This window comes from Lissotriton vulgaris, chromosome 5, assembly GCF_964263255.1.
Source record: "Lissotriton vulgaris chromosome 5, aLisVul1.2, whole genome shotgun sequence".
Classification (NCBI taxonomy): Eukaryota; Metazoa; Chordata; class Amphibia; order Caudata; family Salamandridae; genus Lissotriton; species Lissotriton vulgaris.
In genome coordinates, this window is record NC_141693.1 from 72,893,757 (window position 1) to 72,919,346 (window position 25,590).

A 25,590-nucleotide genomic window follows, 5' to 3' on the forward strand; every position below is an offset into this window, starting at 1 on the left:
CCTAATGGCTCATTAGAAATGAACAACTGTGTTTGGGGCGGACGCGTAGCAGTTGAAGCCTTAATCTGCTGGCAAATGTCACATTGAAGGACATAGTCACGAGTCTGTTTGTACAGTCCCCGCCACCAAAAACTTTGTTGTAACTGAGACACAGTGGCTGAAACGCCCGCATGCACAGACGAAACACCTTCGTGGGCCGCTGTGATCAGTGTATTTTTGCGATCCAAGTTGGGAATCAACCTCTCCCCAACTTCTGGAATTTTCACATAAGGAACCTTATCGGGACTTAAGTGGTAAGTGTACTTCGAAGGGAACCCCGTAGGATATTTACTTCCCTTCTCAGTGGCAGCAACAGCCACCAAGATATCATCATCAATCTTACTTTGGACCGTGTGACTGCTGCAACAAAAAATGTCGATACCGCCGATTTCGCTGCTTCATCAGCAAGCGAGTTGCCGACAGCGTGGACTCCAACGCGCTGTTGACCGAGAGTATGAATTACAAACACGAGTGGCAACTGCTCTTTAAGCTCAGCCACTCGGACCCAGATCATTTTATGTTTTATTGTGCTACCCTTGGAATCACGAAAATCATTCTGAATCCAAAAGAACAAGTTCTCATTGTAAGACTGGACACAGTAGTAAGAATCACTTACAATAAGTGTTGTCACACTAGAATCAGCGTACTCCAATGCAAGCATTAGAGAAAGAAGCTCCGCCAATTGTGCGGTGCAGTCCCCTAGAGTCTGCGTGTGCACGGCTCTGGACTTGAACTCATCGTTCACCATGGCACCTACCAGAATGGCGCGTGTGGAAACGTAGGCGTGTTTAGAACCATGCGCAACATGCGACGAACCATCAGTGTATATGATGCAATGGAAATCCTCCAAAGGCTGCATAGCCAAAGGTGCAGGATGAACAAACTCATATTGCAAAAACTCCTGCGACCGTAAGGAGGCTTCAAAAATGAACGTGACATACGGAGACGTCAATGATGCTGCCCATTGTATCCACCGAGGGTGCAAAGCTTTAGAATTAGGTACACTGTCTTTCGTAACTGCCTCCAAAGCAGGACACGGGGTAACCACCAACATGCGTTTTCCCTGTGACAGAGCGCGTTCCTTCAGAATCGCCATCTGTACAGCCGTCAAAACTTTCTCCACTGTGGAAAATCGTATTTCAGCCGAAGGGTACAAGTGTGACTTGTAAGCAATAGGTACTGTATCTCCTTTGTTAAAAGTAAGGTATGTGAAACCCACCTTCCCAGGGATGATTCTTATCACCAGGTTGGTGTGATTATCACGAGTCAATAAGTATTTAGAAGCGAGCAGATCGGCCTGCAAAGATTGCAGTACAGCCGAGTGCTCAGGCAGCCAGTTTGATTTAGTAAAATTTGGTTGTATCAAAGCATACAAGGGCTTGATACGCTGGGCATATTCAGGAATGTATATCCTCCTGAAATTTAAAAATCCCAGCAAAGACTGTAATTTCTTCAGAGTTGTAGGAGCGCGCAATTGTGCGTACTTCTCCAAGAAGTGAGGAGCTAACCCTCGACCTTCAATGTTGAGCTCGTAGCCCAGGAACAACACTGTGTACTCTGCAATGTGCGATTTTGCAAAGTTGAATTTGTAACTGAAGTCCCCAAAGCTACAAATTAAGTGGTCAACTCGACACAGATGCTCCCACAGTTCATCATCCGTGAGATAAATGTCATCCACATATGAATAAGCATCTGGGTCAACTCTCTCTAAGAGAGAGACTATGTGGGCAGCAAACACTCCAGGACTATTTTTGTAGCCCATCGATAAACGCTTGAAATGTTTTTGGACACGGCCGCAAGTAAAGGAGGTCCATTGGGAACTCAGACCATCCAAATGGTGGGCATAAAAACCGTTGGAAATGTCAAGTGTGGTTTTAAACCGCTTACGCACAAGACTATCCACTAAAGCAGAGCCGTGGGTATTCTGTACTGCACAGGTACGGCAATGCGAGTTTAAATGCCAGTAATCCAATACCAAACGATATGAACCGTCAGGCTTGGTTACAGTAAAAAGAGGGTTATTCATTGGTGACACACAAGTTTCAATAACACCTTGATATTCTAATTGTTCAAGGATTTCCGCAACGGAAGCCTTCGCTTCGCGCTTTATGGGATATTGAGGTTGTGGCTGAGGCATAGACCGCCAAGGAATCTCGTGGTGCGGGGAAAATTTATCCCATCCACAGTGCGTACGGTACAGAGCCGGCGGAAGGGCCTTAGCCCACTCTTCTGCAAAATTCAGCGCATGCTCCTTCGAGACTGTGTGCGCGAAACTAGGGAGGATTACCTCCTCCCCTCTCGGAGCAGCGAGCACAAAAGGTGGGGGCCAGTCAACCTTCGCTAACAAAATGTCATAGGTAGTCGTAAGATTCTCCCAAAATACCCCTTCTATGGTACGTTGAATGTCACCTTCAATGAATAAGACTATTTCATAGAGTCTGTCAGGGGGAGCTACACTAGTGTCAGCTGTCTCCACAACAACATAACGGTCAGTCGCTGTCACCTTCAGTAGTGGACGCAGGGCCTCTCGCACTATGGTAATCTCCGCTGCGCTGTCCAGCAAGGTCAGAGCCCATGTCAGATTCCGAAGCTGGGTTCTCACTATCTGTGGCATATCTGTGTGCTGTTAAAGCAGCGACTTTCTTTTTCTGAAACTGGGGTCTCTTCGGTGTAGAATCGTCCTGCTTGCCTTTAACGTCTTTTGGGCGGGGCTGGTCACGTCCTTGTTGACCACCCCGACCCCTGCCGCCTCCTCCAGCACCGGACGAAAAGGCCGATGACTCCTGAAAAGAACAAGGAGAGCGTTGGTCAGAAACCTGAAAACGATCAGGTGATTTTATCATCGCGCAGGTCATAAACACGTTCTGTGGGCGCAGGCAATGGAGACGCAGGACGAGACTCCTGTTTCTGTTGTTGTTGTTGTTGCTTTCTCTGTTTCTGTTTTTTAGGCCAATTTTGTTTTTTGGACTTGGGCTGGTCGTCGGCCTTCGACTTCTGTCCTTGGGGTTGTTTTATCTCTTTAGTAGAAAAATGCTTGAGACCCCTACTATTGCGGCCCACGGTTTTATAAGCCGCCACAATAATCCTCGCCAACTGCCGGGGATTTTTGGCATCGGGAATCGCCTGCAAAGCATTGGCTACCTGAAAGTTCACCGCATCCCCCTTGACATTAGCAAGAACGAGATCGGAAACCACATCAAAGGCGCCACAGAGATGCATACCCAATTCAACCGCAGGTTCTGGTCCGTGTTCATCTTGAACACGTTTAAGGACCGTCGGCAGGACAGTCGTAGACGGAGTGCCGTAACACCTCGTGTAAACCGCCGCAAATGTCTTTCTCCAGGTCTCACAGTCACTGACTTCAGGGGTCAAGTCCTTCGGTAAGCTAATTGTCAGAATCCTGGGTTTCTCACCAGGAGACGTGTTAGGAAATACTGTCTCCAGTTGGTCAAACTTCTCGGCAAGTCAGAAAGGAAAATCATCCTTTCCTTGGGGGAGCTTGCCCATCACAGCGTTGACCATAACGGGACTGAGCTTCATTCCGCCCGGTCCAGCAGGAAGCGCCGCACCACCCGGGGCCCCGCCCGGGAGATTGCGGGTAATGTATTGCACTAACGACCTAATCACGCTAATTGCGACCACATGTAGTCGTCTTAACTCAGCCACGTTACATGCTCCGTGCTGAGGATGAGGCGTAAATCCAGCCAAAACAGGCCAAGTTGCGCCTGGAATGGACAAAGGACCTAACCTCGGAGCTGATAATGAATGGGGTAGGGCCCCATTAAACCAAACTCGATGCTGCCAAGTATCAATAGGAATTTCCTGTGCCCTATATGGTGCATATTCTGCTGGCACAGCCGTGGGAGTGTACGTGTCGAACACACAAGTATTTGCATTCAGAGCCGGGAAGGTCATCCATGAGTAGAAAATCTGATACTGGTAAGCCACCTCTGCACTCACTACCAAGATCATGGCCATACCATCTTCGGGGACATTATAAGTCTGCAAATGATTGCGCACTGCAATGCGGCTATGTTGCGCAATGTCCACCACAGCCATAGGGACACAGAAAGAATAATGGTACAAAGTAAACTTTGTAGCACAACTGGGTAGTAACTCAATGAAAACGTTTTGGAAAGATTCAAGCTTGAAAGGACCTATACGGATTCAGGTAGGTTTTGTCCGACACCGCCGTTAACCGGAAACAACAGTGAAGGGGTTAAGGACTGAACGATGTACTACTCAAGTATCATGCAATAAGACCACCAACGATTGGGTGCCATGTCGTAGGGATTCTGTGCTCAGACAGAACTGTGCATAGAGGCTTGGAACCTCAGTGAATTAGGGTGTGCCAAAACTCACCTTAGTACCCAAAATTCCCCTACCAGACTAGCTACAGTGTCTCATTGGTTATCACAAACTCCCAATGCTTAGACAAACCAGAACATGGACTTAGTACACCTCAGGTAACGTGGAACACATGAACACTCTTTCGTTATACAATCATTTCAATCCAGAACAAGGAGTAAAAGAGGACACGTGCATATTTGAAATGTTTATTCACTAATGCAGTGTTCTCAAACGCAGTATCTTAGCTAATACAAGCAAACATATTATAAGAAACAAAGTAATCAGCATAGTCACTAGTCCATAGAACACAAACGGTGAAAGCATGGTATTATGCTAAAATGAATAGGGTTTAACAAAACCTAATTCTCACGAGAAACAAGCAGTCAGAGCAAATGTGCACATTACCAAATAGTTAGGAATGCTCCTAAGCTGCAAGTCAGCCGAAAGTCTTCAGCTGATTCCGTTTGCCTACACTGCTGAGGTGGACAATCTTCTGCAAAAATACAACAGCCTGTTTCATGGCATTGCCTATTTGAAAGGAAAGACTGTGCATCTGCAGATTGATCAATCTATTGACATCACAGAGTGGTGATTCATCTTCAGGCAAAAGCGGTAAAAGAGCTATGAAGGCTGGAAGAGGCTGACATAATCGAGCGAGATTATGGGCCCGCTACCTGGGTTTCCATAACTGTTGTCAGAAGGAAGCCCAAAGAGCCGGGAGAGGTGAGGTTGTGTGTGGACATGCACTTCCTGAATCAGTCAATCAAGAGAGAACATCAAACCACACCTATGTGGCTAGATTAATAAGTGAGATCAATGGAGCTAGTTTGTTTTCCAAAATAGATCTTAGGTCAAGGTATAATCTGCTGATGCTCGACCCCACTTTTTGATAGATCACAAACTTCTCCACACACCTGCCAAGAACAGATGCATACTGGGTAAGTAGCATTTTCCGTTCGAGGCATGCGAGCTGTAGATCACATGCTTTGCATAGACTAGAAAGCAGTAATCTCCCAAAGCGGTGGCTAACCTGTAGCTGTTGCAAAGGTTTGAAAGAGAGTACGTCGAACTGCTTGGCCCTCACTAGCTTGCTGTCTTGCTAACACATCTACACAATAGTGGGTTGTATGTCATGACAACGCAGGCTTTTACCCCGCATGCCATTACAACGCGGGGATTACAACGAAAGTCGTTACAACGACTTTCGCTGGAGGGCGTTGGATAGTGGAATAGTTTAATTTTCTATTCCAACTCCAGCCCACGTTGACAGTAGGGAAGGTGTTGGATAGAAAATTAAACTATTCCCTATCCAACAGCGCCCGCCAGCGAAAGTCGTTGTAACGACTTTCGTTGTAATCCCGGCATTGTAATGGCAGTGCAGGGTAATCCCCGCGTTGTCAAGGCTGTTCCCCCAATAGTGCTTTGTGAATTTGTGAGGTGTAGACCAAGTTGCAGCTTTGCAGATGTCATCTATTTTATGAGTGGAGTGCACTCTAGGGGGAATTGTTAATATTCTTTTTGCTTTTGCATAGCATGTTTGAATGCATTTGACTATCCACCTTGCAATATCTGATTTTGAGATAGGATTTCCTTTATGAGGTGGGGCAAAAGCTACAAAAAGTTGTTTTGTCTTACGGAAAAATATTGTCCTTTCAATGTAATAGAGTAATGCTCTTTTAACGTCTACGGTGTGTAGAGCATGTTCTGCCACAGAATCTGGTTGAGGGAAGAACACAGGCAACTCAACAGATTGGTTGATAAGGAAGGCAGAAATGACTTTGGGTAAGAACTTAGGATTAGTCCAAAGAACCACTTTGTTTTGGTACATTTGTAAAAATGGTTCCTGTATGGTTAGTGCCTGGAGATCACCTCCTCTCCTCAGTGATGTAATAGCTATGAGGAAAGCAACTTTCCAAGTGAGGAATTGCAGCTCTCATTTGTGCAATGTAGTAAGTAAAACAAGGGGACACCGATACGTGAACCTGGGGTTGATTAATGTTGTAGAAAAACAATGATTCTAGTATGGCAAAAAAGGTCCAAGGGAGGTAGTCTCCCATATGGGGACAAGGTGCGCGAGTCGTAATTGATAATTAATATCTTTGGGAGCGATAAGTAATATGAATAGTGACATGTAGGTCAAAATAACTTTTGTTATTTATTTTATAAATATTATGCAAAAAAATGATTCAGGTGCTCACATAGGTAACTGACAACAAGTGTGACGTGATAAGTGAAGATGACTTTAAAAACATGAACATCGCATTGACAGCATATAGGGAAACCCCTTGAGAAGTTATATAAAGTGTAGCAAGCTCCTGCTGTAGGGGGTCAACGGAGTTTCGATCTTAGCTATCCGAGATCATCTTCAGGACATAGAAATTCTGAGCAAGCTAAATTCAAACACGGACAGAGCCGGGGAATTAACTGAAGAATAGAGCAAAAATCACTGTAAGTCAGAGAGGAAAGCCTTGGACTAATCTGATTGTGTCCGCCCAGGCTGTTCAAACACTGACTGAGCCGGGGAATTAACTGAAGAACGGCCCGCCACGAGATTTCTGATCGAAGACCTTTGAGTCGAAATGATACATGGAGAATGGGAAAACGTGATCAAGAAATAACACCGTTGAGGGTGGTGGACTGCGTGTCGAAGGGAACCCGAGAAATGGTGCCGGACCAGAGCGCAGCAATTCACATCCGAACCCAATGGCAGAAAAAACAAATCAAACAATGGAGTCGATGCCCATTTGCACTATCACCGAAAGGAGGAGTCACCGGCCTCATGAATGGAAAGACTTCTTTGAAGAAAAGCAAAGTGCAAACATTCGGACACAACACTAGTGGCAGGCTGTGCAAAGCACGTGATCTACAGCTCACAAGCTTCGAACACTTATTCACAGATTTAAGGATTGACATGAGACCAATGGAAGGATCCCTCAGGATTGGAGACACTCCACAGGAAACTGAGATGTGGGAGGCAGTTTCTGCAGGTGAAGGAAGGTAGGCTGAGATGGCTTGAGTCAGCCCTTTCCCCCCATAGCCCACAGGAATGGAGACGTGTGTGGACATACACCCTGGCAAATGGTGTAACCATTATAAAATGTCTCTTTATCTTATTTTAGACAATGAACTGATGCTCCCAAACGATACTTCATGTTTTCATGATATACAACATGTAACTGATGACGCTGAACCACTGATGTTTATTGTTTGAAGCTGTATTGATAACAAAAAATTATAAATAAAGACCTTGAAAAAATGGATTGAAAAGAGGCTTTGGAAGACACACAAGGAAGTCTCTGAGGATTTGAAGAAGGACTCGGTGCCTGGAATGAGTGTTCAGTGACCCGGGCAGAGGTTTGAGGGTCGAAATGAGGCTTCTAAAAACTCAAGATGATGCTACGGACTGGAGGGAGGTCACTGCAGCCTGGAGAGAGATTTCTTATGATTAGGAGCAGATCTGAGAATTACAGTGAGATTTATGAGAACTGGATGGATGAGACCTCTTCTTATTTGAGGGAATTTACTAAAGAATGAGGCCAGGACTGGTGGCTTAGTGGACTAATGCATCTACTGCAGTTGCCTGTGTTACACCTCATGGTCACAGGTTCAAATCCTGGTCTGTCTACTCAGCCTCTCATCCTTTCTGAGGTCGATAAAATGAGTACCATTGAGTTGGGTAGCAATAAACCATCTGTTATTCAGCGCCAAGATACCCCTTTAGGGGTGAATGTGGCTTTACATATACACATGTTATGTTATTATATGACTTTAATGACATATCAATGATGTTTGGAGGCACTGAAGGGACACTTTAAAGACTGGCATCATAGTTAGGAAACTTTGAATAAGGTTTTGCATAACTCCTAATTGAGGAAAACGTGAGAGGAAGTTTCCAGAATGTGCTTGAGGTTTCGGTGTGTTCAGGGTACTTTTCTGAGGACTTCCAGTAAGTTTTATGAATACAAATTTGTTTTGTGAGGACAGCAGCTCAGTTCTGTAGCAATTATTTCAAGACTCAAAGGAGTTTTCTTATGACTCAAGGAGATTAAAAAAAATAAAAGAGAGTTTCCTGATGACACAAGGGAGTTTTCGGAGGACTTAAGTTTACAGAGGAATAAAAGGTATTTTCTGAGGATTTAAGGGGGTTTTTAAGGATGAAAAGTGATTTTATGAGGATATGAAAGTTTCCTAGCATTTTGTGTGAGCTCAGTAGTGGCATTTACACACTGCAGCAGCGAGAGCTGCTTCTTACACACATAGGAGGATAATAAACCAGCCTTACCTGAGCATGGTGCATCTGACATCCTGCAAAACAGAAAAACAATCACAGTGAAATCAGTTTCCAGAGAGGATGTTAAAGTTATGGCAGTATTTTAGGAGGGAAACACTTCTATCTATAGTTTGAAAACAGTGACTGGGGTCACATAACACAGCACATTCTGTGGTATAGTATGACTAAGCACAGATTGTGATATTATGAATGAGGTCACATGACATAAGAAACTGATATTCTAAATGGTAATGACATAGCACAGTGTCTCCCTGACCTCAACACTTTGGACCCAAGAATGATTGTAGTATAGAGGCTGTATAAACTATTAAGACCCTATACTCTGCAAATATAGTAGTTCTATCAAAATTGCATTTGAGGACCGATGACATTTTTGTCATGTATGCTATCTTTCATTGTCACTGTACATAGAGTCTTTGCAATTTGTCATGTTTGTACAATAGTCTATTATGTTTTGAAAAAGAAAACTAATGAAAAAAACAAATGAATATAACCCTGTCTTGAACATTTTGACTTTTTAGTTTTGTCTACCCAAATCAACAATTGTATGTTTGCTCAAACCATTTCTCAACAAATTTTAAATGTATTAAATATTGTTTAGTAATCAAAATTCACCTGCAGGCAAAATAGTTGACCTGTGGATAAAAAACGTATACAATATTGAGGGTCCCAGAGGCAATTATTCACTGCTTAGATTTTGTATGTAAACATTTTCTTTTTAAATGTAGGGAGTCTGCGCGATTGAGGGTGAGAGTCTATTTGTGTGAAACAGAGCATGTGTTTGTGAGTGTATGTATGTATATGTGAACATGAGTGTATGAGTGACAGGTAGTGAGTGAGAACCACTAAAAGGTAGTGAGTGATAATAAGTGAGATCGATTGTCAGTGAGTTGCCAGTGAGTATGAGTGAATCAGAATGAGTGAAAATAAGAGTGGGTGCACATGAGTGAGAAACTATTATTGAATAAGAGTTAGAGTGAATGTCAGTGAGCGTGAATGAAGGAGAGAATTAGTGAGTGAGAGTGTGTGAGAATGACAGTTAGTGCAAGTGAGTATGAGTAAGTATGTTGGAGTCAGAGTGTTAGATTTGGGGGTCTCTAGTTGGCAGAGGTAGGTACCTTTGATTAAATAGGGACCCTTGCGTCTAGTCAGAGAAGGGGGTACACTCCTAAAACCTGCTCACCCCATTGGTAGCTTGGCACGAGCAGACAGGCTTTTCTCAGAGGCAGTGTGTAAAGCATTTGTGAACACATACAGTTACCCAGTGACAACACTACAGATAGACACCACACAAGTTGTAGTATAAAAATACGAATTTTTATATAGACTTAACACTAGACCACAAAAGACAAAAATCCACAATACTGTACTTAAAATGGTAGAATTAGCTTAGTTATCTTTAGATGTTAAAATGCAACACTTTGAGTCAGGATGTGTAACGCTATACAGCAAAAGTGTTGCAGGGAAGGTGATGCATCGGTTCCTTACACACAAGAACAGTGATGCGTTGGGTCCCTACTGATGCGTAGCGGATGCATACGTTCTTCTCGGCGTGGAGAGGTGATGCGTTGGTTTCTTACTGCGCTTCCGTGGGGATGCGACCATCAGCACCATGATGCAATGAAGATCCGGTGCAATGAAGAAAAATGACGTCTTCTCCTTGATGCGACACGATGCGTGCACACCTGACAGCTGTGCGGCGTCTCAACAATTCTTCTGAGCCACAACAGGCCCTGCGACGCGCTTCCCGGTGGTGCGGCAGTGTCTGATGCGACGTCGATCCCCTTCTCCGGCGATGCGAAGCACTTCGGCAACTATGCGACAGCTTGCAGCGGCGATACGCTTTCCCAGCGATGCGACAACAGCGACTGCGACGCGCTTCTCCAATGATGCTGCGGCGTCTGGTGCGACGTCGATCCTCTTCTCGGGCGATGCGAGGTGCTTCGGCGTTGTGAAGCGACTGCGGCTGTTCGGCGACACTCTTTTCCTTCGTGAGTCGCACTTCCAGCGCCTTGCGATACGCAGTCCCTCAGAAAGCCCCACAAAGCTGCAGGCACTTCCAAAGAACTCTTGGGGAGCTGGTGGTTGAAGTCTTGTCCGTGAAAGTTCAAGAGGAGGCAAGCACTTTCTCAAGTCCTTGAAGATCCTTCACAAGTTGATGAAAGTACACACAAAGTTCCTCTGTCCTTCCTTTGGTGGTCAGGCAACCACTGCAGGTCAATCCCCAAGCAGCACTTCAGCTTAGGGATAGTCTCTCCTCGGTCTCTCTGGTTCCTCTCCTCAGCAAACGTTTCTTCTTGTTTCCCAAAAGTGATCGTTCTGGGGTCTCGGTCCCCTCTTTTATACACAGTTTCTCTTTGTTCTCTGAAAGCAGAGAGGCCTTTGCCTAGTCCAAACTAGTTCTTGTCAGTCCTGACTACTGTCCCAGTTTCAACTCCTCCCACCCATCTGCATGCAGATCTCTCTATTCAGCCCTGTGCTGACTCGCCCTGTCTCCTGGAATCCACCAGCCCGTCACTCAAACACCAGACAAGAATACAACAACCTAGCAGAGGCAGGCTTGGATAGTTAGGCAAGAAAGTACCTACTTTCTAAAAGTGGTATTTTAAAGACAGAATGTTAAAACCAACTTCGCTAAAAGATGTATTTTATCATTCTGAGTTCAGGCACACTAAACTCGAATTTCTACCTAGTTCCCTGAGTCAGCTAAGATTATATGATGTAATAATCAAACTGCCAATTCTGGCCTATGGGGAACAGGTAGCCTTGCAAAAGGGAAAAACAAAAAAGGCTGTAATTCACTATTAGGACATGCCACACACACCAGAGCATGTCATACCTTATACTTACATTGCACCCTGCCCTTGGGCCTACCATAGGGGTGTCTGAAATGAAGAAAAGAGAAGGTTTCGGGACTGGCAAGTGGGTGCACTTGCCCAGTCAACATGGCAGTACCAGACTGCACACAGGCTCTGCAATGGCAGACCTGAGACACACTTTTACAGGCTGCTTCTGTGGTTGGCACAACCAGTGCTGCAAGCCCACCACCAGCATTTGATTTACATGCCCTGGGCACACTCAGTTCACTGTACTAGGGCCTGACCAGTAAATCAAACCAGCCAATCATGGAGTCAATATTCCACTGTGGATCTTTCTGACACTCAGATCTCTTGCTGGTTAAAAACAGCAAGCAATCACTTTGCCCCTCCCCAAAAAATTAAGATAAACCGAAAGGCAGAAGCTCATAAATGGTCCTCTACAGAACTAAAGGAGATGAAATTATTACTCCGCCAGAAGGAGAGGAAATGGAGAGCTCGCTATGACCCAGGAGACAAGCTCCTCTATAAACAAGAGCAGGTGGAATATAATAAAGCTATCAAGGCAGCCAAGGTCGAATATTTCTCCTCTAAGATCTTAACGTCTACTAATAAATCGAGAGAGATCTTTTCGATTGTGGATGAACTATCCAACCCTGATAGAGTGTTATTCAAACCAATTCCTACGCAGGAATTATGTGATAAGTTGAATACATTCTTCCTTGAAAAGATCGTAGCAATTAAAGCTAGCATTGTATGCTCTCCATCAGCCGAGATTCCGACTGACTCCTTTAGGAATATCTGTACCATGGACAGTTTCCCTACGATTGATGCTGAATCGTTCATCTCCTTACTGTCTAAAGTTAAATCTGGATCTCCTCGGGACTGTTGCCCCCCAAACATAATGAGGGAAGTATTCTCCATTATTCCTCAACCTGCCCTATCTCTATTAAACTCATCACTTACTCAAGGTTGCGTCCCAAAATCATTTAAGGACGCCACAGTGGTTCCTTTGATAAAAAAGGTCGGCGCCGACATGTCAGAACCATCTAATTATCGCCCATCTCCTTGCTTCCATACTTAGTTAAGGTCTTGGAGGCACATGTCGCAAAATGTATGTCCTCCTTTATAGAACAGTCTGGACACTTGGATTCCCATCAAGCCGGCTTCCGTCCAGGCCATTCAACTGAGGTGGTCATCTTGGCAGTTTTGGACGAGCTCCGTAGGGAGGCTGACACCGGAACCCCTCAAGCTTTGGTTCTTTTAGTTCTGTCAGCCGCGTTCGACACGGTGGACCATAAGATCTTGGTGGACCGTGTCGGACGTGCAGGCTTTCAGGGCAAAGCCCCAAGTTGGGTCACCTCCTTTTTGGAAGACCGCACACAGGCTGTTCGCCTGGCTAACTTTAAGCGTCGGGGATGAACACCACATGTGGGGTTCCCCAGGGTTCCTCTTTGTCCCCACATCTGTTCAATCTCTATCTGCTCCCCCTGATCAAAGCGTTAAAACAGAGGAAAGTAACAATATTTAACTATGCAGATGATCTGCAGCTTTCTTTCACCATAGATAATTCCATTGAATCTGTCACCAACTTTCAGGATACTATGGTGTTCATCCGCCATTGGATGGATTATAACCACCTGAAGCTGAACCCCGGAAAGACGGAGGTACTGCTGATAGGAGATAGTCGTATCTCCTGGGGCCCTCACTACTGGCTGGCAGAATTAGGTCCCTTCCCCAAACCCTCCGCTTCCGTAAAAAGTCTGGGGGTGACTATTGATAGAGATCTTTCTCTGAACACCCAAGTGGGCACAGTGGTTTCTAAATGTTTCTTTCAATTGCGAAAGATCCAGAAGATACATCATTTGCTCACCCAGGCAGCACTGATACAAGTTGTGATTGGCCTAGTTTTGTCCCATCTAGATTATGCAAATTCAATCTATCTAGGCCTTCCCTCTTATCAGATCAAGAGGCTCCAGCTTGTACAGAATCAGGCAGCACGACTGATTTACCAGCAGTCCAAGTGGCAATCGGTCAGACCCCTGATAAAACAGCTACACTGGCTCCCACTGCTTCAACGGGCCACCTTCAAAACTGCTTGTCTCACATTTAAGTCCCTAAATTGTTACAGTCCTATTTTCATCAAAAACTTGATCTTGAGATACATCCCGACTCGTGATCTCCGTTCCAAACACCAAAATTTGTTGGTGAGCGCAAAGTTCAAGCGGAAGCGACATGGCGGGTGTCGCTTCGGATATCTGGCGCCCCAACTCTGGAACTCACTCCCATGGGAGATCCGTTCCTGCCCCGATCTGCTTCAATTCAGAAAGCAGCTCAAGACATGGCTGTTCATAGAGGCACATGAGTAAACCAGCCCCACTGCAGTCAACTCAGAACAGCTCAGAACAGCGCCATGAAACCTTGGTCGAAGTGCGCTTTACAAATAGGTTATAACATAACATAACATAACATACATCAATTTACAATAGGGAGAGCATATGCACTTTAGCACTGATCAGCAGTGGTAAAGGGCCCAGAGTCATAAAACAGCCAACAACAGGTCGGAAAAAAATACAGGCAGAAGGCAAAAAGTTCAGGGATGACCCGGCAAAAAGGGCCAAGTCCAACAGTAAGAATGAGTGAGAGTGTATAAACTTTATAGTTTAGTTAATCCGCCATTGGATGGATTATAACCACCTGAAGCTGAACCCCGGAAAGACGGAGGTACTGCTGATAGGAGATAGTCGTATCTCCTGGGGCCCTCACTACTGGCTGGCAGAATTAGGTCCCTTCCCCAAACCCTCCGCTTCCGTAAAAAGTCTGGGGGTGACTATTGATAGAGATCTTTCTCTGAACACCCAAGTGGGCACAGTGGTTTCTAAATGTTTCTTTCAATTGCGAAAGATCCAGAAGATACATCATTTGCTCACCCAGGCAGCACTGATACAAGTTGTGATTGGCCTAGTTTTGTCCCATCTAGATTATGCAAATTCAATCTATCTAGGCCTTCCCTCTTATCAGATCAAGAGGCTCCAGCTTGTACAGAATCAGGCAGCACGACTGATTTACCAGCAGTCCAAGTGGCAATCGGTCAGACCCCTGATAAAACAGCTACACTGGCTCCCACTGCTTCAACGGGCCACCTTCAAAACTGCTTGTCTCACATTTAAGTCCCTAAATTGTTACAGTCCTATTTTCATCAAAAACTTGATCTTGAGATACATCCCGACTCGTGATCTCCGTTCCAAACACCAAAATTTGTTGGTGAGCGCAAAGTTCAAGCGGAAGCGACATGGCGGGTGTCGCTTCGGATATCTGGCGCCCCAACTCTGGAACTCACTCCCATGGGAGATCCGTTCCTGCCCCGATCTGCTTCAATTCAGAAAGCAGCTCAAGACATGGCTGTTCATAGAGGCACATGAGTAAACCAGCCCCACTGCAGTCAACTCAGAACAGCTCAGAACAGCGCCATGAAACCTTGGTCGAAGTGCGCTTTACAAATAGGTTATAACATAACATAACATAACATACATCAATTTACAATAGGGAGAGCATATGCACTTTAGCACTGATCAGCAGTGGTAAAGGGCCCAGAGTCATAAAACAGCCAACAACAGGTCGGAAAAAAATACAGGCAGAAGGCAAAAAGTTCAGGGATGACCCGGCAAAAAGGGCCAAGTCCAACAGTAAGAATGAGTGAGAGTGTATAAACTTTATAGTTTAGTTAATTAAAACCATAACAAAACCAAAAGTGAAAGAAAATTGTCCATTACAACAAAATCGATAAGATTCTTCATAGTACTTTTAAAGCACAAAATTTAAAATGATGCTGGTAAGAGCTTTATCAGATTGCTCGTCGTTAAAATAATTAATAATACAGAAAGTCTTATTTTAAAATTTCAAGAGCTTTCAGAAGCGTTTCAAAGGCTATCAAGAACTTTATCAGTTTACAATTGATTATTGGGTCTGTTGAGTCTAGAGCACCAATAAAGGCCGATCTACAGGTGCGTAGTCTTTTGGCCCTAAAAATGTTCTTTAAAAAGAGTGTGCGCTCCCGGTTCAATGATTTACAGTGGCATATAATATGGATTATATTTTCTTTTGTAGTGCCACATAGTCGACAGGCGTTTGCATCTGAGCGTTTCCAGACAGGATCATCGGCCAGAGTTGGTAGATTGCCAAATCTCACTGCCATCAGCCTTTTTTTTTATAAACACAGAATACGTTGATGCTAGGTAGGCAGCCAAGGTGAGATTGTTGTAACTGTTAATCACGGTCCAAGAATGGGAGCGGACAGCAAAGATAGCTTTATCCGTAATTAGTGAGTGAAATGTGGCCGCTTTATTTAAAACCTGTTTAAAGGATGCGAATGGCAGGTTTTTTTCCCACAGGTTTGCAGTGCATGTTTGGTCCAGAGCGCCAGTCAGATATTTGTTTGCTGCAGAGTGTTGTTGGCTTTCTAATTCCTGCCATAACAAGCTGTCCAAGGTGTTATTTATGGAGTTCGTTTTAATTCTATACCATACTCGGATACTTGTGTAGAGTCTTCCCAGTGACTCGTTCATCAAGCTAAATTCTAAACGCGTCTGGGCGGGTGAAGCTGAGCGTGGGAGTTGTATGACCTTCTTGTAGATTTTTGTGGTAAGGCTGTTTAGGGTGATATCATCCTTGCCCTGCATAGCTATACTAGCATAAGATAGAGTTGGAAGTACTTTGGTTGCCATCACTGTTAGTAGAGGTATAAGCGAGGGGCCTTCAAATTTTTTTGCCAGTAAGCTTAGTGCGAATATTAATGCCCCGGCTCTCTGCTTCATGTATTTTTTTGGGGCGTTTAGAATGAGTTTGTCATCGATGTAGTATCCTAGATATTTATAGTTTGATACTCTTTCCAGTCATTTTCGTTCAAGCTAGATGTTAAGTTGCGCTGTACGACGGTTGGTTATTGACATAATTTTTGTCTTGGACAGATTCAGAGCAAGGTTCAGAGCAACGTTAAGAATTCTGACGTTACTGCTAGTAGTCTGGACAGGCCCACTTTAGTTAGACTCAGGAGCACAATGTCTTCTGCGTAAGCCAAATGAGTAAGATGAAAATTACCACGTTTCGATGCGTGTGCATTGCAGTTGTTTAAATTTCCCGAATGGAATGGAAGCGGGTATCTTGGAGCGATTGGCTGTGATAGTTGAATGCCCCATGCTTGGAATATCTCCGTTTTCCCTAGAATAGATTGCACTATGGCAGCGGATTTCCATGTTGTCATTGTTTGTTCGTTCGTTGTTGCATTAGTGCTGCTTAAGAATTGAACCCGGTCTAAGTCAGACGATTTGATGGTGCTTAGATCCTTAATTTCTTCCATCAATTTTAAGATATTGCCCCTGTTTAGGATATCATGACTGCCTTGGGTCAAGTACTCTGGAGTGAAGATAATTTGGAAGCTAACGTTGTCTGCTTTGATGGTATCTGATAATGGCTGTGTTGCTGCCTCTTCACTTGGCTGTGACGCTTCGTTGTTAGTAACACAAAAGCTCAGCTTTGTCTGGGTCGGATTGCGCTGGGTATCAGATGTTGATGCAGCTTTATTGCTGCCTTTTCGCTTAGCCGTGACGTTTCATTGTTAGTAACACAGAAGCTCAGCTTTGTCTGTGTCACGTTGCACTGGGTGTCAGATGTTGAAATGTAGGGGATTGACCCGGGGTTTTGGGCAGTGCCATGTATTCCCTCTTGGTGGGCTATTTTTGTATTGTTGGCTTTGAAGCAGTGCTTTTCAGCTTCGCTCTCTCTCTCCTTCTGTAGTTGGCTACTAACGCATTCTTGAACATCTTTATTTCCCTCATGATGTGCTCGTAATTGAGCCTTTTGGGGTTTTAATGATGGTGTTGTGTTGAGCGATTGCTTCCACCAAGCCGAGTTTATTGGTTCCATGACCGGCATCGGGTCTTTAGATGACTGCCCATTTAAAGAGCTCTTTGACTGCTCATTGTCCGCTTGGACGATAGTTTTGTTGTTGTCAGTCGCCGGGGATGTTTTGTGTTCTGTCCCTTTTGTTGGGAAGCTGGTCAGTTTTGCGGCGGGCTTTTGCTCGGATGTTTGCGTCGATTGGCGGATTTGCTGCAATCCTAGTGAACTTTGGGGCTTGGGTTCCATGGTTGGTGACGTTGTGTTAATAAGTTGTCTGCTGGCACCTGCTGTTGCATCTTGAATAGTGTCTCTTATGCCGGCCTCTGTCGTATTTTGTATATGTTGGTTTAAAATATTGGATAAATACTGTGGCATCGGTGCACGTCTTCTTCCATTTTTTTATTTCTTGCTTTTCTTTTGTCTTTTCGTTAAACTTTGTTTCGTTAGTCTCAATCTCAAACTCCTCAACAAAATTCAACCGCACATCCCACAAAGGGATCTCCAACTAGCCACCCAATCTCTGGTGTTGTCCAGACTGGACTATGGGATCGCAACCATATCAGGCACAGGCCTTTCACACCTTGCACCAATGAAAACCACCCTCAATGCAGCTGCCAGATTGGTCTCAGGGGCAAAGAAATTCGACCACATATCCCCCGCACTCAAAGACTTAAAATGGCTCCCAATGGAAATGCGCGCCAGCTTCTGAACGGCCTGTCTTACACACAAAGCCTTGCACACAGGGAAACCGGAATACCTAGCCTCCAAACTCAAGAGAGCGGGCCAATCCAGAAACCTCAGAAGTTCAAACTCCCTACTACTCATACCCTTGAGAACCCGGAAACAAAAAACCGCAACTCGCTCGTTTGCCGGCAATGCCCCAAAAATCTGGAACTCCATCCCAGTGGACATCAGGACTACAGCTTCCTTTCCAGACTTCAAGAGACGCCTAAAAATCCTCTACCTCAACCGCGCATTCCCGAACTCTACCTCAGCAGCCCACCCTGCAACTATGTCTACCTCATAATCACTACCTCAAACACGCCCCTCAGGCGCCAAATATCAATGTTAATCCTTGAACTTGTATGAAACTTTTTCTTGAGATACTGCTCTACACTTGTTCCCTCCAGCCGATTGTAAAGCGCTCCGATACCCTCGGGTCTGGCCAGCGCTATAGAAAACTCCAAAAATAAAAGTTAGCTTGACAGTGGTAGATTCCGTCGTTGGTTTTTCAGTTGTGTCGTCGCTGATTATATTGATTGCGTGCGTGGATGTCTGTAATTCAAGTGTTTTTTCTTCAGGAAATCTATTGCTGCCGGATTGTTGATCTTCGGGTTTGGCGCTGTTTAGACTATCAGTGGCTCTATTGCGGCTAATTGCGCGTTTGTTTAGATTAATAATCTGATCAAGGACCATTGGTAGGGTGCTCAATTTATCAAGAATTGGGCCGCAAGGGCAAGTTGGATGCTGTTCGGTAGAGTTAGCTTGGGCTCTTTTAATTAAGGTGTTAAGATTATCCAATTTTGTATTTATTCCTGCTATATAGGATGCAATTATATTCATCAAATCAATTTGGATGTCCAACTTGTTGGATTGCATTGTTAACGTCGCCGTAGCTGTTTGTAAGGCTTGCAGGAAGGGTGCTACGAGGGTCAGAGGCTCGTCGCCTTTGGATGAATTTGTTTCTACATCGTGTATTAAGGAACTGTTATGTTCCTTCGCATTATTGAATGGAGCTTGTTGCCCAGCGGGGACCGTTGAACCGAATGCGAGATTGTTATTGCTCAGAACTGGTGGGTATGGGGCCTCGTCTACCTTGAGCTTTACGGGCTCTGCATTGGATTTTTCCTGGTTCAACCGTTGGTCAGGGGCTTTTTCGGGTGATAGCTCTCTCTCTTTAATTTTGTCAAGTAATTGGCTAGTGTTAGACCATTGTTGCGACAAATTATTAGGGTTTGAATGGAGTGTAAAGTTTTGCGTTTGTTGCGTTAAGTCCCTTGTTACCAGACATAGGCTACTAGTTTATTTTCTTTGCTTGTCTTGTGCCTTATGTTGTTCGGAGGCGTCTAAGTCCTCCTTGCGAGCAGTGTGGATTAATGCAGATGTGGTTACGCTTATTTGTCTGTTTGGCGGATTTTTTTTTTGTGATCACTGATTAGTAGGTGATCTTGACTTTTGGTAGCAATACAGTCTTCGGTGAATTGAGCAGGTAGGTTCGCAGGCGAAGCTGAGGGCATGCAAGCTTCGTCTGCCGGCTGATCGTTGACTTCTGATTCTTTCGCTGGATCCAGTGGGGTTTGTAAGCCCACTACATCTGCCATGGAAGAAAGCATTGCCGCGCCTGGGTCTTTCAGGAAGTTGAATCGTAGATCCTGTAAGGAGTTTTTGTTCGCTATTGATTTTTCAAAGAGAGTCGCAATTGGTGATATTAAAGGATTTTTCAGGGTGCTATTGGCCTTGTTTGCGGATGTTTTTTCAAGTCTTCTCCGTTTGGCTGAGCCCTTCCGAGTTGTCGGTTTCTCGCTAGGTGATTTTCTTACTTTGCTGGACCTCATTTTTGGGCTGCAGCTCACGTCCCCTGGACACCAAGACACTGCAGCTAAGTTACAGCTGTTCGTGCTCTGTTTTTTTTGTTGGTTTTTTTTCGGGGTTATGTGTTCCCCCTGATGTTGTGGGCTTGCAGCCTTTGGGTTGCAGTGGTGTTGTTATCACAGCGCGGGTCACCGCGCTCACACCAGCTTGCAACCTACGTTCGGCCTACCGCCTCCCACTGATGCTGTGCGCTTGCGGCCTAGGCGTTGCGGCGGCGTTGTTATCACAGCGCGGATCTCCGTACTCGCACTTGCATGCAACCTGCAACCTGCATGCGGCCTGCCTCCTCTGGTCTTCTCTGGGCTCGGTCTCACTCACCAGCAGGCCGGTCACGGGCTGTACTCCCAAGATCAGAGGTTGCGTAGGGAGAGTATGACCCCCCCCAGTGGTGGCCACACGACTTTGCTTCACGCTCACCCTCGCACTCACCCTCACGCTCGCGCTTGCCCTCCCAAGCCCGTCTGCCCCGTGGAAAGAGGTCAGCTGCCGTCAGGGAGAGAGCGGGGGCGGAGGAAGGTGCTGGGCAATATGGCTGTTATGGTGGCTGCTCTTGCTTACTTTATAACGAGTATATGGAGCTGTTTTGCCCGGAGCGGGGTAATAGATGGTGCCTTTAGCGTAGAGTATAGGCCGCTGCCTTTCTATCAAGCAGGCCTTGGTCGGTTGATGTACGCCTGTTGCTTCGCTTTATTTCTGTGTTTGTTTCTATGTTTGTTTCTATGTTTGATTGTTATTTGTCTGATGGTTTTTTATCTGGTAGGTAGGTTTCCCAGTTGGCTACCAGATTACAGTGGAGCAGCTTTGTTGATCTGAGCTGGGCTGGACTAAGACTAAACTAGTCTCGAGCCAAGTTGACTCCCTCCGCTTAGGCCGTTCTTCGTTCTCCAGCCTTAATCCTGCGATGAATGTCTTTCTGTCTCTCTGTCGCTGCCTTCCCCTCCTGTTTTCACCACCATCTGGTATCTGGTACCTGACCCCCTCTCACTACGGGGGGGTGCTTGGAGGGGCGCTTTACCAGATGGATTGCTGTCTACAGGCAGTCTATGGGCAGGTTATGTTTGTCTATGGGGTGGTGCGGGGTGTGCGGGGCAGCGGAAGGTACTGCCTCCTTCTTCGTCCCCCCTCTGCCTGCCTCGCCTCGCCTCCGGCTGTATATTCCGCAGTTTTTGCGCAGGAGCCGTACAACGCTGCTCGGTCAGGGTCGGGCTGGTACTCCCCCCGTAAGCCCCTCGGAACTCACTCACCGATACTGCGGCCAGGGGGGGGCGGCTCGTTGGACCGCTAGTAGCAACGGTTTTGCTGCTTCCAAGGCGCTGGAGCTCTGAGGCGCTGCGGAACACACGGAGCACGCGGAACTCGGCGCTCCTGGTTTCTGGGCTGTGTGTGCCTGCGAGGGTGCGGGGAGCGGGACGGAGGAGGAGCCGTCTTCGGATTTGCCGGCTTGAGGGTCTGTGGGTCTGTGGATCGTGGCGTCTGCTATGACGGCGCTCTCCTGCGTCCTCCTCACCTCTTGATCCCCCCGCTCGGCTCTGCTCGGCTCTGCTCAGCGCTACCTCTTTGCTCCGCGCGCATCTGCTTTCTGCGACTTGATGCTCCCAGTGCTCTCTCTGCTCTGCTCTGCTCTCTAGCGCCACCGTCCGCTCTCAAGTGAGTGAGAGTGAGTTAGACTGAGTGAGAATAAATGAGTGCTAGTCAGAATGAATAATTGAGTGTAGTTGAGTGAATGTAAGTAAATATGAGTGAAGCTTGTTAGTTAGTCTGCCATTGGGCCTTATATACTGAAGGTAATTTGTGGATTATAGAGGGAGACATGGAAATCCTCTACCACTGGCATACTGGAGGCAATTGTTAGCACGGCAGGCACCTGTGAAAAATACTTTAAGTGGCATGCTGAAGGAATTTTCTTGGCATAATGGGAACCCATTGATAATTATTGGCACACTTAAGAAAATTGCTGGCATAGAGGGCACCCATGATAAAATGCTGGCACCAGCTCATTGGAGAGTGACTTCTTGGCATAAGAGAGGAAATCCATTGCATATGGGTTGACTGGTGGGGGGGAACCATGACAACATTAGCGCTCTTCTAGATGTAATTTTACTGAAGTCTAACCTACGGTATGTGATGGCATTAAGTGCAAAATTCTAACATTGGGATATTGTAGGTAACATGTGGCATAAAGGGGAGCACATTGCATATGAGGCGCACCCATGATAAAATGCTGGCCCTGGCACAATGGAGGTGATTTTGACCTAAGGGGCATCCATAGCTCATTCCGACAACAATGAGATTAACTCCTTGGGAGGGTCAGGTTTCACTAGAACGGCTGCTAAACCAGTCCTTCCCTAAACTTATTTTGTAGAGGCCTAAAGGCGCGGAGATACTCCTCCGGGAGTCGAAGCCAGCGCGGTACAAACCTGCAAATAAATAAATAAATAAATTGGCTTGTCACACCTTGAAAGTACTTGAATATAAAAGAGTGCTGGCTTTTTAATAAGCTTATGAGAAAATTGTGCTTTCTAAAACACTATTAGCCTTCATTTTTAAAAAATATTTGCCCAGCCCATCCCTCAAGCATACGAGAAGAGGTCTGGCTCACTACAATTCAGGGTAAGTATTACATCCCACCACTTTCAAAGATCAGGTCTACACCCTAATATAGGTGGTTTCTAAAATGGGCATTTTGGCTGTGTTACTAATACTAACTATGCAGTTAATACAGAACTTCAGTGATGTCAATTATTGGAATATCTTCAGAGTTAAGGTTATTTGACACAACTTCCAGGAGACATTTAGGATCAAAGGTCATATGATATCACTTCCTGGGATGTCATTAAGGTCAAATAATGTGTGCTGTCACTTCCACTACCACTGGCATTTTGGTAAATCAACGTCCTTGGTCACATGACACTGCAGCTGGTGAATATGAATGAGTTCATGTGACACAATCTGCAATATTCTGAATGAGGTCACATGACCCTGCATTGTCTGTTATATTCTAATTTGTGTCCCATGACTCCACATATGGCGAACTTCTCATAATATTACAAATCATGAATGATTCCCATTCGTAGAGGAGACATTTTACAAGACCTACAGGTGATATCACACACACTGAGAGCACAGGCAGAGTGGCAAATGGAAATTGGTTTCTACAGCTAAACTCTCCCTATATTACATTCTGAATAAAGGTATTTGGACCTCTGCAGTGAAATGAGCCTTCCTAATACAGTCTCATCCACTATAATCGTTGTTATAATTGAGCTACTAGCTGTAATCTATAGCGCCTGGACACCTACAGAGAGAGTGCATGTTACATGCTTGCTGCATGTGAGGGGTTAGAATGAACCTGGAGTGTGTCTACTGCAATTTAATGTATGGGGACAGGACTCCATTTTGGATCCCCCATGTGTGAATAGTACATATGATGGAGGATGGAGGGAGCCTGCCAGATAGGGAGGTAGATTGTGGAAACCTTCCTGAGGTCTTTGCAGTGGACCAGACTTCTGTGAAAGGGAAGGAATGAGGGAGACAAATGATGCTCTTTAGGACAATCGCTGCCCACTTCCTAAATCCTTCATCCCCAGAGGAGTTAATGCAGTTCTGTGCAGCAGCTGAGTGGAAGGCCTCTCTTCTGAGCCTTCGTCTCAGATTCCTCTGTCACAGCGCACCCAGCTCTACTCTCTGTTCCGGCCAAGATTGAGTGTCTAAGACCTGACCAGTCTGTGCTAATAAATAAAATGTTAGAACTGCCTGAAACCAGCTCCAGAGAAGGAGATCTCAAACTTTCATCAACATCTAAAAACAACTAGGACAAATAATAGTGAGAACCCCAGGTCACTGTGCCAGGAGTCTCTGACCAGTGTCAAGACCCACAAAGCACTGATGGAGATAAATACATCGGTTCCAGAGCCAGGACCCCTGATTGCCGCTTCCTTACAGGTGAGGACAACCTGGAAAGGACCCCTGCAAGGAGAGGTGTAGGGTGCCTATACAATAGAAGAGACGTCTGCTGGAGAGAGGCGGTTGGCGAATTACAACCCCCAAGTGAGAAGCCTGCCTTGTGAAGCCATCAGCCCATGTGACTGATGAGTAAGGAGAGGTGCAAGGGACTTGGGTCCTAACCCTGCTGAAGGAGCTGGATCTACCTTGGTGAACGAGGCCAACTCTCTGAGCAGAAGATATACTGAGAAGATATACTGGAAGTGTGCCCAGGAGGAGGTATGAGCAGAAGAGGTACAGGAAGTGTGCCCAGGAGGAAGAGGTACTAGAAGAAGAGGTACTGGGAGTGTGCCAGGAGGAGGTATGAGCAGAAGAGGTACTGGAAGCATCCCTAGGAGGAAGAGGTATGAGCAGAGGAGGTACTGGAAGTGTGCCCAGGTGGAGGTATGAGCAGAAGAGGTATTTAGAAGAGTGCCATGCAGGAGGAAGTATGAACATAAGGGATACCAGAGTGTTCTTCGGAAGAAGGAGGTAGGAGGTACTGGTGATGGAGCAAGGTGGAAAAACAAACTTTTGTATACCCCTTGTGAAGTCGGACTGCCATACCCATAATACTGAATTAAACGGAATGGAGTGTATATTAACCAACTTAGAATAAGAAAATGCACTTACACCAACATATGTGGGAACTAATAATGCTTGTGTTGCAATCATAATCAACTAACCTTGTCTTTTCGTCATGTCTAAATTAATATGCAGCTTAGAAATAATAGAATGCGGCATAAATGTCCTTTTGTTTATGTATTTTGTGGCATAATGGAGAGGATTGGTGAGTATATCATGCTTAAATGTGCTTACTTGCTAGGTAACCACTAATGGGGAATAACCTTAGCAAGGGGGGAGGTAAACAGAAGGGCTAGAATTCTTAAATTAACGTTTATTTGTGTTTGTTTCTATGATAGTTCCCGTGCTTGCCTGTGAGGCCTAGTAAAACATGGAGTCACTCGATTATTGTGGCCAATGATAGAAGCACGCATGCGCAAGTTCAGATGCGAGCTGCTTGTGCCTGGAGTGAAAGGAGTCAAGGACACGGTGGAAGTATTGTTGTATACCGCGGTGGTATTGTCGAATATCACAGTTTAGGGACACTACGTGTAAAAGGATAAATGCATAGCGAGGGCAGTCTATAAAATCTTAGCTTTCAAGTATAGGGTTCATTGCGTATCCTGGTTTAAAACTTATCGCTCAGAGTGTAATAGAGCTCAACCCAAGCTTGTGAGAAGGGTAAGGTAGAGAAAGTGGTGCTACTTTACTAGCGAATCTAAAATTCTGTGGTAGAGAAGAGGTAAGCGCTGTCTACTGGAAATACAGAATTCTTGTGTGATTGGAAATCTATTCTTTAGTAAAGCGAAACAGACGAATGGAGTTGTTTTGTGTAAGTTACTAACCGATTTAGTCAAATATCTTGTAAATACGGCTTCTTGAAAACCCTTGTAAAGGAGGGGTCATTCTGCGCTGCAGAAGCCGGAGCGCTGGTGACGTCAAAGGTCAGCGGGATTGGTCAGCGTGACCAAGACAGAGTAAGGGCTGATTGGTACATCACGAAAAAAAGCAGCAAAGCTATTGGTTAAGCACTAAACAGACGTATCTTGTTCTAATTGG

The 25,590-nt window shown here is 45.4% G+C and overlaps 1 protein-coding gene across 1 annotated transcript in view; it reads right to left on the minus strand.

The window, feature by feature from the left end:
• The window catches only part of LOC147710219 (E3 ubiquitin-protein ligase TRIM39-like), a 216,471-nt gene that overhangs the window by 86,517 nt on the left and 104,364 nt on the right, over positions 1-25,590 (minus strand). The window contains exon 4 of the mRNA XM_086920899.1: positions 8,672-8,694. Coding sequence (XP_086777025.1) covers positions 8,672-8,694 — 23 coding nt within the window. The remainder of the gene's footprint in view (positions 1-8,671; positions 8,695-25,590) is intronic.